The sequence below is a fragment of the Vigna angularis genome, chromosome 9 (genome assembly GCF_016808095.1).
Source record: "Vigna angularis cultivar LongXiaoDou No.4 chromosome 9, ASM1680809v1, whole genome shotgun sequence".
Lineage (NCBI taxonomy): Eukaryota > Viridiplantae > Streptophyta > Magnoliopsida > Fabales > Fabaceae > Vigna > Vigna angularis.
The window spans coordinates 1014482-1030397 of NC_068978.1; the positions used below are offsets into that span (position 1 = coordinate 1014482).

The window sequence follows — 15916 nt, forward strand, 5'->3', positions numbered from 1 at the left end:
CCTCAATACGGAAAGAACAGTAATATACACTCAACTCATCAACACAAACCTAGTTTTTCTATGTGACATTATACCAACTTACCACAAATTAATCTAATTAAGCCTGTGTAACAAATATTTTAAATGTGTTGCTAATTTTAAATAAATCATCAGCTTTCATTTTCAGTCTGTAAAGAATCATCTTTAATAACTTTTATTTCAAAAAATGTTTAAATAGTGTTTTAAAGCAATCCAATTACATTATTTAGATGATATTAGTATTTAAAGTAAATTCAATAATTTATTAGTATAGAAGGTATAGTTAAAAAATTTCTATGTTAAGTTTTAAATCCTCAATAACTTTAGATATTTTTAATTGAGGTTTTACTAAAAAAATTTATATTAAATATTTAAATTTTTTATATATTTAAATTAATCTTTATAATTTATTTTTTATTATTGAGGTGTCGTGATTATTACTTTATTCTTTCATCTTATTTTATATATAATATTATTTTATATTAATCACAAAATAATATAAATTATGGAACAAAAAAATAATAATATAATGAAATGATAGAACTGTCTTTCACTCAATTAACAAAAAAGTAAAATAATAAATACTCAACTAAAGTATATAAAAAAATTAAGTAAAAAATTTAACAAAATCTCAATTAAAATATTAAAATTTAGAAGATACTTAAAGTTTAATTAAGTCTTAATTTTGTTTAGAGATTAATATAACTTTTCTACACTGACATAAAACCCACTAATTATTTTTTATGAAAAAAAAAGGATTTGTTTACATAAAAAATCTACTCTAATAACTTGGGTATCTCCAAAAATTTCCTTTTTTTTAAAAATAAACTTCTTTAGTTTATAAAATATCCCACCTCATTCCTCATACACATACTTTAATTTTGTTCTCACATCACAATGCATTGGATGAATAGTTCATCAACTATTTTCTTTTTCAAACTTAATTTTAAGTGAAATGTGAAATATGCGTGTGACATTATAATTTTTGACTCTGCTTATTTTTAGAGAGAATAAAAGAATAATACATAATCGAGCAAATGTGACATTTGACCCTTTTTTTTAACAACCATTTCTTTATTAGAAAACTACCTACAACGTAAATAATAACTTTTAATAACAAAATTTTAAAAATCATTAATTTAATTTTATAATAATAATAATTTTATTATTTTTTATTATCTTGTGAGCACACATACATTTTTTTGTGTCCATATGTTTTTTCAATTTTATCTTTTAAGTGGGTGTTTTATAATTTAACTGTTTTTCAAAATTCAACCATTTTTTAAATTAAATAAATAAAATTTATCTACAATTAAATTGAAAAAGTTATGTATATTTTTATAATTATAATTTCATTATTTTTTGTAATCATTAAAAAATATGTTTTTACCAGTCAAAATAATAAAAATATAAATTTAATTAAAAGTAAGTTCTCGTTTAAATAACATTTTTTTCATAAATCAGTTTCTTCTTTAAAAAATAATTTGTGAATAATTATTTTAAAATATAATGAGTAAAATATTTGGTATGAGAAAGAGTTTGAAAAATAGAAATTGATTGAATGATTTGTTGAGTTTTATGTATAAGTGATAAGAGTGAAGTTTGATTTGGTATTATGTGGTTGGACTTTTGTTTTCTCTGTCCCATGTCCCTCTAGTTGGCCTGTTGATATTTGACATCAGCAATGGTTTCATAACAGTACAACAATTTTCTGTGTTGTCCCCATATCTTATCACCAAAACACACCACTAACTAACACTACTCTTCCTATTAAACCTATATATACATGCAAATTCATGGGTAAATTTAAAATATCAAAGAACATTTATATTTATTATTTTAAAATTTGGTGTTAGAAATAATATTATTTTTTTTAAATGATTTAAGTTTTACTAATTTTATATATCTTCAAAAAAATCATCAATATATAGTATTGGAATTGATAGGTTTTCTTAGATTTCTTTTATCTTAGTATATTTTTTATTCTTTCCATTAATAAAAATTTAATTATTTGAGATTAATTTAAATAAATATTAAATGAGATATTATTGTGGATGAAAAATGTTACCAAGTTGTTACTAATAATGGACAACGTGGATGACACTTCTCCTGTAATATGTAATTGGTCCTACATAACATGTAATAGTGTATTCAAAGCATCACACATGATATTCATATAGTATTGTTCATTTTGTGTGTACAAACACTTGACTTTGGGACCATATATCTTTGAATATTATTGTGTAAATAAAGTATTCAATAATTAATAAAGTATGAAACGCACAAATTTCTCTCTTCTTATAACATCTTATGTTTAACTTAAATTATGTTAATAAAACATCTTAAAAAATATATTTTAAATTTAACTTAACTTTAAAAAATCGACTTATAAATTAAGATTCACACTCATTTATATATATATAATGTAAATTGATTGATATAAAATTTCTAACACATCATCCTCATGTCTAAACATATACATTTTAAGTGTGAGATTAAACATTAATAAGTGGTCTAATATTAAATTGAACAATAAATCAAATAATCAATAAATTTTATTAAGATAGATAACTTTGATAACATGTTAAGTTTTACAACAACAAAACTCATACATTTTTTTTCACTAAATCATCAATATAAATACGTCATCAAACAAGTGATTTTCATTATACTATGTTGATGGAATCCAAGTGTGAGTCAAGTCTCACATTAAATAGAAACGAGAAAGTAGAGCATTATATAAAAGGAAAATACTCATTAACCCATTCTCTTAAGATTTTGGATAGAGAGTGGTGTCAATCCCTTATATGGTTGAATTTAGATCTCATTAGTGTTTGTGTCTCCCCATGATCCAACATATGTTCCTTCAATGTGTGTGTGCATGTGTGTGCGTGCGTGTGCGTGCGAGTCTTTTATAATATCTAAGAAAATCTAAATAACTAGAAGCATCAAAATACCTCAAGAAAGTAATTGAAACCATCACAGTTCTCAAGTTATAAACTAAAAACGATTGAGAACAAAAAATATTTTATTATTTTAAAATTAGCAATAAATGTGTTTCTTAACTTATTACCATTTATATGATATGATAGATTGTGAAGTCAAAATGAAAGTAAAAGTTCAAAAAGAAGGATTGAAGTACAAAAAGAAGAAGAAAAAATGAGGGTTTTGAGCAGTTTGAAAGAAAAGTGGTTTTGATGATTTTTATCTTCTGAAAATATAAAAGTGAATTAGATTAATTAATTTATGGTATATTATGTAATGATAGTGAAGATATGTTAGAATGGTGCGCGTGCATCAAAAAGAAAGTCGGCATGCCCTAGGGGTATAATTGAACACAAGAAAATTTTCATTCTACAACGCGACAAAATATAATGCCTTTTCTTTTTCTTTTACCTTCGCAAATCATTTCCTTTTAACCGTCGCACTCTTTTTATTTAATTCTTCTTAATTCAAAATAATAATATCTTATTTATATATTTACACTTTTATCTAATATTTAATTATAAAAATTAAAAAATATATAAATATAATTCTTATGTTCTTTAAAAAAATATTAAATACAGTTAATTTTGTTTGTGGAATTATAATTATTGTCGAATTTCCTTCACCTAAGAAGCATGTTGGACATGACTTCGTGGCACATCAATCCAATGTGAGAGGAAGATTGAGTTTAATATGTATTTGAAAACTCAGAATTTATTAAATCAAACACTCACATCAATCCAATTTTGGACATTATTGAAATAAATTAAAATAACTTAGTAACCAAATTAACTGAACATAACCAAAAACAACCAAATTAACTAACCCAATATCGGACTCAAGCATTAGAAAAAGGAAAAAAGAAAATGAAAGATTTTCACAGCAAAAAAGCACTTATTTTGGATTGAAATTTGTTTGAATAGGAATTAACCAACTACTAAGAGAGAAGAGAAAAAACATTTATTTATTTTAAGTTATTTTAAATATTTCGTTCATGATTTGGTAGATATCATTGTTTATGATTGCAATATTATTTGAATAAAATATATTTAAATAAAATAAAAAATATGATGTTGTATTTCATTAAACTTGATCAATGAAAATGGTAATTATTTAAGTGGTAATTGGTCTCTATGAGATATTTAGTGTCCGTTGTCTCACTAATTTTCAAGTTGTATGGATGATAATATAAAGGGTAAGAATTTAATCAAGATACTTGCATTAATACTAAGTAGATTTTGATGTTGATTCAAATGTTACAGTATATAGCGAACATGCTTACGTGTTTTATAGAAATAATTGAGTAATGAGTTTAATTATAATCTATTTAATTATTATTAGAAATCTAAGTGAAATTGAGTATATAAGTAATTGATAAACAGATTTGCAATTCTGTGTGATTAAATGATTGAATTTATTATTTAATTAAATTAAATTAACTAACCTTATTATTGTTGAAATACAAATAAAGTCCAACGAAGAGATAAATATAAGTTTATATACACATAAATATTTCCGTTGATAAAATTTTTTTTAAAACAATATCAAAAATAAATTCGTGAGAATTTTCCATTTAGAATTTTCTTAAGGCACTTCCTACATTAAACACTGTTATAGAGTTTAGTAAGTAAATAATAATTTTAATGAATTTAAAAAGTTTGTGATATTATTTTAAAATATAATTTTTGTAATTATATAAAAATACCTTAGACGTGGGTGGCATTTCCGTTTGCACTGTATAGAGAAAGCGCAATAAATAAAAATGTGAATCGTACTGTCTGACTTTAGAGAACTACCACACACTTTCTTTAGCTTTTTCTTTATTTGCAATTGCAGCTAATCATTTTCATTAAGAATATTCAACATAAAATATAAACTCCATTTTCATGTCACCTTCTTCTGTCGCATCTTTATCATCACATCTCTTTCTTCTCATTCAACTATGCTACTATTAAACATCATCACTAGTTTTTTTTTTTTTTTCCTTTTAAAATCATCTTATATCTTTTACTTTTATAGTAAACAAAACATATCAAAATACAGTCATAATTTTTAAAATTGTTAATCTATAGACTTTGGTTTAAAAAAAAAGTTAAAGTCTGTTAATTTTTATGTTTCGTTAAAATTCAGGATTTAAAGATTTATTAAAATTTCATTTTTTTAACTATTTTATGAGAGAAGAGATTTCATTTTTTTAACTATTTTATATGAGAGAAAATATATATATTGAGAAAACTGAAATATAAAATGTTTTCAAGTTATGAATAATTGAGACATAACCAAACTTTTAAGTTTGTCGTCTATTGCCCTCTATTCTTTGAGATTACTAATAATTGTGATCTAAAATTCTGTTTAGGATTAATATTTACAAATGCACAATGGCCTTCATTTCTTCTTCTTCTTCGTGAAAGCATTGTGGTTTCCTTTTCTTCTTTTGTTTCGGAATTTATTTTTCTTCGTCTTATTTCGCGATTTATTCTTCTTTATTATCATTCATATTTCATCTCTTTTTCTTTTTCTTCTTATTCTTTATGAAATCTTCCTCTATCATTGTCCAACTTCACACATACAGTTTTCAATGTGTCTCAACAACCAATTGGTAAGTGTTTATTTTGACTTTCTTTGCATTTTTTGTGGAGTTCGTGTATTCCCTGGATTCTTTATTGGTAAAGTTTTGGTTTTTATGTTGTTATTGTTCTCACATTGTGGCGATGTTGATTAGCTTTCCAAAATCTATCTAAGATTGCATCTTCATTATTGTTCATGTTTTATGCTCTAAGGTTTCTATTATTATCTTGAAAATTTAGTTTTAGCATAAGTTTATAATTACTTTTTATAATGATTTTTGTTGTATGTTAGATATGTGATTAATTATATGTTTAAATATATTGATTTATTTTGTTTTATTTGAGACTTTTGTTGCATCGAATTAGTCTTAGTTTTCCGTTTGAGATTCAATATGAGAATTATTTACTATCTCTAGTTTTTTTTAAAAGAAATTGTATTTTCTAAAAATTAATAATATAAAAAGCAAATCGTACTAATAATTTATATCTATTTATATCTCCGCCAATTATCTTAGACATATAATAGATCGATAAAAACATCAATATTATGAATTTTCTTTGTTACATAAGTGTATCCTAAAACATTCCATTTTTCGCAGTTTAGTTATTGGACATTGCATGATGTTAGAAAAATTAACAAAAAAAAGCTTGCATGGTATGTTGTCCGTGCTCGTGTTCCTCTAGGTTTTGTATTTTAGTCCATATATTTATAATTGTTTGATTTTTTTTCTTCCTCAATTATAATTGTAGTGATATATTGTAGTGTAATAAACAAACTAACTCATATAAGTGTAGTTACTATGTAATGCAATGGATGACAATTTTTGTTCATGTTTGTATTACAACTAGTTGGAAAATGATAATAGTTGCATTGAATCAAATATTTTGCAACTTTGTTATTTTATATATTAATTGAAATTATCGTCTTTTGTGTATAAATTCAAGAATACTACATCAATTGAGTCTGTTACATATTTAATAATAACTTTCGTATTGGTATATTGTAGTGTAATAATAAACAAATTGGTTCATATGAATGTAGTTACTATGTAATGTAATGGATGATAACTATTATTCGTGCTCGTATTCCAACTAATTGAAAAATGATAATAATTATATTTATTTTTCAAATTTGTTATTTTATATACTACATCAATTAAGTCATTATAGAAAATCACTTTAGTCATTTTCAAGTAAAGACTTTTGTACAGTGAGGCCATTGAAAAAATGGTGAATAACTTTTTCTTTTTCTAACACTTACAGTGTGTCTGCAATACATAAGAACAAATATTCATAAGTGCATGACAACATTATATAACTCATTTTGTTTAGCATTGAGAAAAAGTGAAAGATTAGAATGCATGAATTTGATAAGAAGCAAGTGGCGTCGGCCCTCCCATTTCAAAGGAAAAAACATCTTACGATAATGCTTGCTAGATAATCCACTTCACCAACTTGTACAAATTTTTTAGGTTTTTCAGGATATGCCACGTCACTAAATTTTCAACACAGAACATGCTTTCGGACAACTTTTCTCTTGTTTCATTCAACTTCTTAAAAATGGGAAACACCACCACAATAGTAAAACACCAATGCATACAACTTAATATCTTCAATTTATATCATTATTTTAATACATGATATACTTTAGATGATTATTTTTTGGATAGAAATATTTGGATCCGTGAAAATATTACTAGATATTTGACTTCAATATCAAAAATAATTTCAACCTCAAAATGAAAAAAATTATCCTGCAATTTATTAATATTCCAAGTTATTGAAAATCACAAGTTACCATGTAATGACACTCGATTTTTTTTTTACATAAAAAAAATATATAAGAGAAAAATAAAAATAATACTTGAATTACCATATATTATATTAAATATGCCATGTACATGCTTTAAAATAAAATGCTAAAAACATATTTTTCTTTATTTTTTTTAGTAAAACATCTATAACTTTTTAAAATACACTTTCTCTCTTAAATTTTCCATAAAAAGTACTTACCTTATTTATGTTTAACTAGTGAAAATATATGTTGCAGCATATGTATTATTATTTTTATGATAATAAAATTATTATTATTATAATTATAAAATTAAATATAAATAGTTTTTATAATTTTATTGCAAATATTTTTTATTTATTTTCTAGGAGTTTTCTAATTAAAAATGGTTACATTTAAAAAGATATCAAATGAAAATTATTTTAAAGAAATGATTACTTAAAAGGTAAAATTAATAAAATACTTATTTTAATTTTAAAAAAATTATTTGAAGGATAAAATTGAAAATAATTGTGGACACCAGGGGAAATCCCCTTTATACATAAATAAAGTAATACCTATCCTCCTATTTTATTTATAAATTAAAAAATATCAATTAAATCTTAAATAAAAAATTTGAAACTTAAACTTACAATTTTAAAATATAAAAATTAAAGAACTTTTAAATAATTTTACAAATATCTAACAATATCTTAAAAAGGACCTGTTTGCTGCTTTAAATAAGATAAATGAAGTTAATTAGTAACATTTGTTAGAACATGAGAAGAATTAATATTGTTTTATTAAAAGCATAAAAGGTGAGTAATCTATAAAATCTACAGATATAAATGTTATTTTATTAAAAACATGAATGTATATATTAAAATCAAGAGAATCAAAGATGTCATTTAACACTGTTACTAATTTCTAATTAACGTTAACACTGTCACTAATCTCTAATTAACTAATTTCTAAAATAAAAAAACAACATGTAAACAACTTTAACACTGTTACTAATTTCTAATTAAGTAACCAATTATAGAAATAAATAAAAGACTCTTTTATTTAGAAAAGGGTTTATTTTCTGCATTTCTGCACTTTCATCTTCCCTTTTAAATCCATGCTTCAAATATTAATGCTAATAACAACGTAGCTAGCACATGAAGCCCCCTTATGGAACGCAGCGTTTCACCTGACACTGCCATGCACACAAAATAAAGAACATAACTTCTGCATTCTTTTACTCAGTCAACCAATTTCATTATTATAATTTATTAAAAAAATAAAAATTAATTGTAAATTATAATTTTTTTCACAATAAAAGGAAATATATATACTGAAAGTACCTGCAGTCGGAGAAGTCGGAGGAGAGCCACTGGTTCCTGATTTTTCCGGCGGTGGCTGAGTTTCGTTAGGTGATGAGTCAAACCCTAGATTAAATCCCCCACAATCCCCTCCCAAAGTGCCTGCATCATATATATTTAATTTAGTTTGATTAAAATATTTTCGAACAATTATTTTGGTTAATAAAAATTGTTTAGAATTAATACATCACTCTGATTTTCATATTGAATAACTTATAAGAATAAATAAATTTTTAGTTTTTAAATTTCATCATAGTTTTAAAATATAATTTGATCTCAAATTTTAAATTTAAATAAATACTGTCTTCTTAATCTAATTATATTAATTTTTTCTTACATATAATTACATTTTAGACTGAAACATTAACTAGTTATATTGTTTCAGATGAAAATTATTCAAATTTAGAACAAAACAAAATCTAATTTTGCACTCAAGTTTAAGAACTAGAAATATATTTAATCTTACAAAAATTTACAATAAATCTATTGTTTTCAACTTTTGGATTGAAAAGGTTTAGTTGGTGTTAATAAATTGAATTAAAGAAGCAAATTATCATGTGATGAATTGAAATAAAAATTCACCCTTTATGAACCCAAATCAAATCAAATGAAGATGGATAGGTTGTAGAAACAGAACAAAGTGGCCTACTTTTTAAAATGTTAAAACTAAGTATGAAAAAACAATAGATGGAAGAACAAAGCAAAATAAGATTAAGAAAAAAGCAATTTACATCTCTTAATGCAAATGAGTTTTGGATCGTCGAGTAGATTGGCAGAGCCTTCATTGCATTGACACCTAAAATCAGAGCCATTACTCTCACAAGTTCCATCCCCACACAAATTCAACAAACAAGCTGCATAGAAAACAGAACATCAAAATGTGCAAAGTCTCATTTCATATTTTGTTCTGCAAAACGTTGCTAATGAATTCAACAAAAGTATTTATTATATGAGCTTACGATCCTTAAATGTTGTAGGTGGAGAAGAAGGCAGTGACGAAGAACCATTGCCACAGTTTAGATCAACAGTACCTGCATATTTCATCTCAGCAAATATACCCTTTTGTTCGAATCATGAATGGAAACAAATTTCAATTTCCTTGCATATGGTATGTAAGAAAGTCACTTTCTTTGAATTGGTTTCGTGCATGATTTAGTTCCTATGTATGAACATGGATAAGAACAATGAAGATGATGCATGACTCACAATTGGGAAGAACACATGGTGGTAATTGGAAAGAACCAATGTTAGGCTTCTTCCAACCAGTTTCACAATCGCATCTGAACCCGAGTAAATCAGTGGAAGAAAGTTGGCATGTTCCTCTCCCACAGTATACTACATCGCATACATTGAAAATATCTACACAAACACAATAATCAAATTAACAAAATATATTTACGTTAAAAAATAAACTTTAAATCTTTTAAGCATTCGTAATCAAAACTAATAGAATAGAATAAATGATAAAAATGGAAGAGATGAGAAGGATTAAGTATATACTTATTCCTAGGTTGGACATTAACGGTGGGGAAGGAGCAGAGACTTGACATGTGAAGAAGAAGGGATATAGAGAAACAAGGACCAAACTTGTCCAACTGAATTTTCCCATTTCTTCTTCTTCTTCTTCAATTCCCAAGCTATTTAATGACCATGGTTATGGTAATTTAATGATCTGGATTGGTGACCACCAGTATCCTATTTCAAAAGTTGAGTGTAAGTTTCTATAATCACAAAATAGAGTCGACACAAATTTTATATTTAAAAAAATTAAAAATATAGAAATATTTATATTTTGGATTATGACTTTTTTTTAATTAATGGTGAAATATACATCTGTAAGATATACATTATTTAATTGTATTTTAAAAAAACTCTAATTATATTTCCATTTCCCTTATTTTAAATTTTTTTATTTGTTATTCCGTGTGTATATAAACTTGTAAGTTTTCCTCAATCTTTACTCTCATATTTATTTAAAAATAAGGGTGTTAAAAATTTCTATCACCAAAAGAAAAAAAACAAACTGCCACTAACAATGCAAGTCAATTTAAAGGCAAAAAAAAAATACCATATATATTATAATTCATCCCTGTATGCTTAAATTAAGAGACAGATTTTGCAAGTACTATTATTTTTCTAATGATGAATCAAGAAATTTTCACTTAATCAAGAAATAGAGTATAATTCATCCTTGTATACTATATAGAAATTTTCACTTAATTTTCAACTTGACCCTTTGTATAAGTACATGGCTTTCAGCTTCATGCCAAGAAATTAAGATTATCATACTTTTTTGAGTGAATAAGACAATGATACGTCCCTGTTACTTTGATTTTCTCACAGAAGAAGGAAGACGTGTTGAGATTGCCGTTTTCATGGCGACATAATCGAGAAATTCAATGCCTCGTCGCAAAGAAAAGACAAAGACGGTTGAAGGCATCTAAAATTCTTGACTTATATCAGGAATTTTCATAGAATGTTTGATACAGATCGCACAACAACATCATTATATGCAAAACTGATGTACATTCTAAATTACATTCTAAACTGATCCAAACTGATGTATATTAAAGCACAAGAACTGCTTTGGAATCATGTCAGACTAAATTACATTACATCAAAATTCAATGATCTCGCAGATACAAATTAACAATTGAAGATCCCTCCAATACCATAAAACTACAATGAATTTCGTCAGCAAACGAATCAAACATCATCAACAAACAACAGATACAAACCACCCACTCATAGGAAAAAAGAAAAACAACACTACCGTGGTTGATGTTTTTCCCAGTCTTCATGCTGATCCAAACTCGGTAAACCACTTCTCGTGGCGTTCAATGTCGGCCTGAGAAACACTTCGTTGGACCTTTACCAAAGCTTCTTCAAAATCACACATGGCAACAGGATCCTTTGAAATCTCATCCTTGGACATGTTCTTGATTTCATCACGAGTCTTTCCTGCTATCTTTCGCCTCATACCATTCAAGGAAGCATCACGACACACATTGGTCAAATCATCTCCACTGTAGCCCTCTGTCCTCCGGGCCACTTCATCTATATTCACATCAGTCGCCACCTGGTGAAAGTGAAATACGACTACCATCAGCAATAACAATAGTAATAATCCAATCATCATTCAATTACAGCTCCACACAATAAAAATTATAAGGTTAAAATCCTATATGGCCAACACAGAAATTAACATCACAACTTGCCTCAACAGTCTTCAAATTTATCCGGATCAGCTCTTTACGACTCTCGAAATTTGGAAGAGGAATATATATACGTTTTTCCAGCCTTCTCCTGTGTTGCATTAAAAGCATCAAATTGAATCAGAATGCGAGAAGAAAAGAGATTTATCTTATCATGCACATAACTAATCGTAAATTTTTATAACTTACAGCTTAAAATTGTAAAGAAAATAATGCAGAAAAAAAAAAAACAAACCTTAATGCCTCATCTATATCCCATGGGAAGTTAGTTGCGGCCAAAACCATTACTATTTTACGGCTACCATCTTCATTTGTGGCACTATTGCTTACACCATCAACCTGAACAAGAAGTTCAGATTTCACCCTTCTAGACGATTCATGCTCCCCGGATGCCCTGACGAAGTAAATGTGAATTCAATCAGATCTCAATAATCAATCCAAAAAAGAGTGAAGCCAACACAGCCTACCAATGCGTACAAGGAATGTAAACAATGGATTGAATGAAACTTCATTTTGGGGAACCATAAAAAGTTTGAAAGACTACTACATAAAATGGATGTCTTAAAGAACAAGAAAGCCTCACCCCCTTGCATTGCATAGAGAATCAATTTCATCGATAAATATTGTGCTTGGTGCATATGCTCTTGCAAGATCAAACAAACACCGCACCATGCGCTCACTCTCACCACGCCATTTAGAAGCCAAAGTTGCAGAAGATACGTTAAAGAAAGTGGTCCCACATTCAGTAGCAACTGCTTTAGCAAGAAGTGTCTTCCCGGTTCCTGGAGGTCCAAACATGAGAACGCCTTTCCATGGCCTCCTGATTCCCTGAAATAATGAGCACCAAACTTCAATATTCCCCAAGACATTTAATTCACAGAGATTCAAATGTGCGGATATTATGGGATTTCTTATAGAATAGGCCTAATCAAACAAACAAATTTCTAATTAAAAATTCAAAGAGTCATATGCATGTAACCAGAGAAGCGTGAACTTATTTTGCAACAATAATTTCATAAACAAGGCTTAGTTGAAAATCAAGTTGTATGCAAAAGCAGGTTATCATAATGCCAAACAAAATGTCTAAAATAACCACCGTGATAACAATTAGAGTATCATACAAATCACAATTCCAAATTATTAGTTTTAAAATAAACTATGATTATTAAATGTAACTGGATTGTATCATTAAGTAAGCCAGCTTTTACGAGAATTCAGATAGAAATTTAATCAAAATTACCTGGAAATATTCAGGCATCCACAAGGGAAGCACAACAGCTTCTTCTAGAAGTCTTTTTGCTTCAGTAAGTCCTGCAACGTCATCCCATCTAACTCCAGGAGAGGTTTCTAACACATCCCTTTCAAGCATTGCAGCCAATTCAGGATCGGGACCTTCATATTGACCCTTCTTTGACTTACCATCTTCAGAATCACCATTTTGTCCATTCTATTAGCAAATTCAGGGACCAAACCACGTATCTAAGAAGTTAGGCGTTTTTCAAACTGTCCAGACTTAGGGATGCAATATGCAAAGGCCAAATTGATAATCCGAGAAACCACAAAACATGAAGAAGAAGAAACACTTTGCCGTGGATCTAATACAAAATTAACACCTGGATACAAAACTCACTATTTTATATTTTTTTAATTTATACTTCACTACTGAAAATAATATTGATTGTTCAATTGAGTAAAATAATTTGTATTATTAAGGTTGAGTTGCTTGGAGTTGGTTAGAGAAGCAAAAAGAAAATTTATCAAGTAACTTTAGAATGCCATGTGATGTGAGACCACTACAATGGAAGAATTGTTTTAAGTAACCCAAAACAACCCCTAAGCATCTTCCACTGGAGAGATGCTCTAACTCTAGTCATGTTATTTCTTCCACTTATATAGCTTAGACTCAAGTCAATTTGGTAACAACATATCCAAAATCGACTTCGAGAGCAAGTTTCCAAAACAGCATTACAAGTTGAAACCAAATTTCTAATATGTGTAATCCAAACCAAAAAACAATGCACTATAAACTCACATTTACTTACAATCAACTCCAGATTACAGAAAAATTAAATATAATCCAAACACAAAGTATGTCACTACATAATCAATTTAAACCAGAATCGATTTCACAAAAACCAAGTTTATTCAATGTCAAAGTTGCAACCACTCATCCAAAGACACCCTATCAATGCTAAGAACAACCTATTCAATAATTAAGGTGTCATAAGATTAAGCAAATAAACCAACAAAATATGGTTGAGTCCACCAACCAAATTAAAAAACTATCCTTAGAAACGACTTCTCCAACCAACAGCATACAGTGAATATTATCCAACAAACTGCCTCATCAAAGTTGAAACTTACAGTAACAGCTGCAGTATCCGTCTTGGTATTGGTCGACTTTCCAGAAACATTGCCCTTCTTTCCAGCAGCGGGCGCTCGTGTCCCCGAGTTAACCCTACTAGTAGCACCACCTTTAGCACCACCACGCCCAGTTGCACCACTTCTAGCAGTAGAACCTCGCGCCCAGGCCCCATCTTGGGGAGATTTGCGGGTACCCACTTGACCGGCCCTGGCGGGTCTCCTACTGGTATCCCTACTGGGTGGCCGCCATACATCAGGATCATCAAAAGGAGCAGGACCGCTCGATGAAGTGGGGTACTCATCCAACGGCTGAAAAACAAAAGACGAGGACTTGGCAGAAATGGGAGGCGAAACGGCGCGTCTTCCAATTGGGTTTTCTTTGAAAGCCCTTCTCTCGGCATCCAACTGTTTCACAACTTCGGTTTCTTCCGAAAGCGCTTTCTTCACATTCATCCATTTTGCGCGAATCAAAGGGTCCTCGACGGTGCTCAGGTGTCTGAAAGAATCGTGAAAAGGAACGAATCAGTGAAAGTGACAGAAATTACAGGAAATTGAGAAGAGAGAGAAGAGTACTTGTTGATCTGAGCAAGGGCACCGTCGAAGAAGATGATGGAAGTGTCGTAGAGCCCTTCCACAGCGTAGTCTCTGGCTAACTTGAGGTGCTCTTGCAACCCTCCCAAGGAACCTCCAACCATTATCTTCTTCTTCTTCTTTTTCTTCTGATTCTGATGATTCTGCTTCTGTTCCCAACAGTGTGACACTTCCTCCTTGGAACGAAACGGAACGAAACGAGATGGTGTTCTTAGATGGGCTTTGAAGTTTTGAATTTGAGTCCAGTGAGATGGGCCCACCAGCCCACACCCACTTTTCTTTTCCTAAATTATGAAGTGGCCCAGTTTCTCCTAACTATTCCTTTTTACTTATATTTCTTCTTTATCTGTTTCTCTGTTAAAAATAAAATGTCAACATAACGTTATTATTTTTGCCTTTTTCGTTTTGAAAATCTAACTCTTTATAGTCCTTTTATTCTCTTCCTCTCCCTTTTCATTTGAATTCTTTGAGTGGAGTTTGGGGTAATCATGTCAAGTCATTCCGTTCAAAATTCTTTTGATTTTTATTTATTTTTAACATATTTGTATATGTTGTGGGTTAATTTTTATACTATACCTTATTGAAAATTGATTCTAGATCTTCTTTTATAAATTATTTATTAAAAACTAATAAAATTTAATGTTTATTTTTAAGATAATACGAGAATTGGGTAAAAAAACATGTTTCAATCACATTAGATGTTTATTAGATGTATCATATTATTAATTTCAAACCATTTATACATGTATATAACTGCAACTTTGTCAAATATAAAGTTAACAATTAACCTAAAAAAACATATTTAATACGAACCAAATTCATTGTATTTAAGATTGACTAGTGTACCATACGGTTTGATCGATGGGCCAAATAGCATTCAATCATTTAGGCTGACCATCCAGGTTGTTCACTCAGATTGCTTACTTAGGCTCTCTTCTCAAGTCGTTCTTCCAGACCATCTACCCATATCATGCCTAATACGACCTAACAATAGGATTATATTATCAGCAATAATGAGTCATTGAGTTCCTAATGCATTGG

The 15916-nt window shown here is 28.4% G+C and overlaps 2 protein-coding genes across 2 annotated transcripts; both read right to left on the minus strand.

The window, feature by feature from the left end:
* Window positions 1-8405: 8405 nt before the first annotated feature.
* On the minus strand, window positions 8406-10388 carry LOC108320444 (uncharacterized). The gene is made up of 6 exons (XM_017551863.2): window positions 10206-10388; window positions 9912-10064; window positions 9665-9736; window positions 9437-9559; window positions 8688-8807; window positions 8406-8539 (listed from the first exon to the last, which is right to left on the minus strand). The coding sequence occupies exons 1-6, from the start codon at window positions 10312-10314 to the stop codon at window positions 8454-8456; spliced, it is 663 nt and encodes a 220-aa protein (XP_017407352.1). The 5' UTR covers window positions 10315-10388; the 3' UTR covers window positions 8406-8453.
* Window positions 10389-11240: 852 nt separating this feature from the next.
* LOC108320407 (katanin p60 ATPase-containing subunit A1) lies at window positions 11241-15080 on the minus strand. Its single transcript, XM_017551817.2, has 7 exons — window positions 14858-15080; window positions 14285-14780; window positions 13161-13367; window positions 12504-12748; window positions 12156-12314; window positions 11924-12011; window positions 11241-11784 (listed from the first exon to the last, which is right to left on the minus strand). Exons 1-7 carry the CDS (start codon window positions 14977-14979, stop codon window positions 11503-11505), a joined length of 1599 nt encoding a protein of 532 aa, XP_017407306.1. The 5' UTR covers window positions 14980-15080; the 3' UTR covers window positions 11241-11502.
* Between the last annotated feature and the right edge of the window lie 836 nt (window positions 15081-15916).

What these genes read in the sequence shown, in the direction of transcription:
- LOC108320444 (XM_017551863.2), bottom strand. Translation starts at nt 10,314, where the DNA reads ATGGGAAAATTCAGTTGGACAAGTTTGGTCCTTGTTTCTCTATATCCC. An exon ending in ACTCATTTGCATTAAGAGAT is followed by an intron (nt 8,808 to 9,436) that starts GTAAATTGCTTT and finishes TATATGATGCAG; the next exon opens with GCACTTTGGGAGGGGATTGT. An exon ending in TCCGACTTCTCCGACTGCAG is followed by an intron (nt 8,540 to 8,687) that starts GTACTTTCAGTA and finishes TGTGCATGGCAG; the next exon opens with TGTCAGGTGAAACGCTGCGT.
- LOC108320407 (XM_017551817.2), bottom strand. Translation starts at nt 14,979, where the DNA reads ATGGTTGGAGGTTCCTTGGGAGGGTTGCAAGAGCACCTCAAGTTAGCC. An exon ending in CGGATACTGCAGCTGTTACT is followed by an intron (nt 13,368 to 14,284) that starts GTAAGTTTCAAC and finishes ATTTGCTAATAG; the next exon opens with AATGGACAAAATGGTGATTC. An exon ending in GGATGCCTGAATATTTCCAG is followed by an intron (nt 12,749 to 13,160) that starts GTAATTTTGATT and finishes TCATTATTTCAG; the next exon opens with GGAATCAGGAGGCCATGGAA.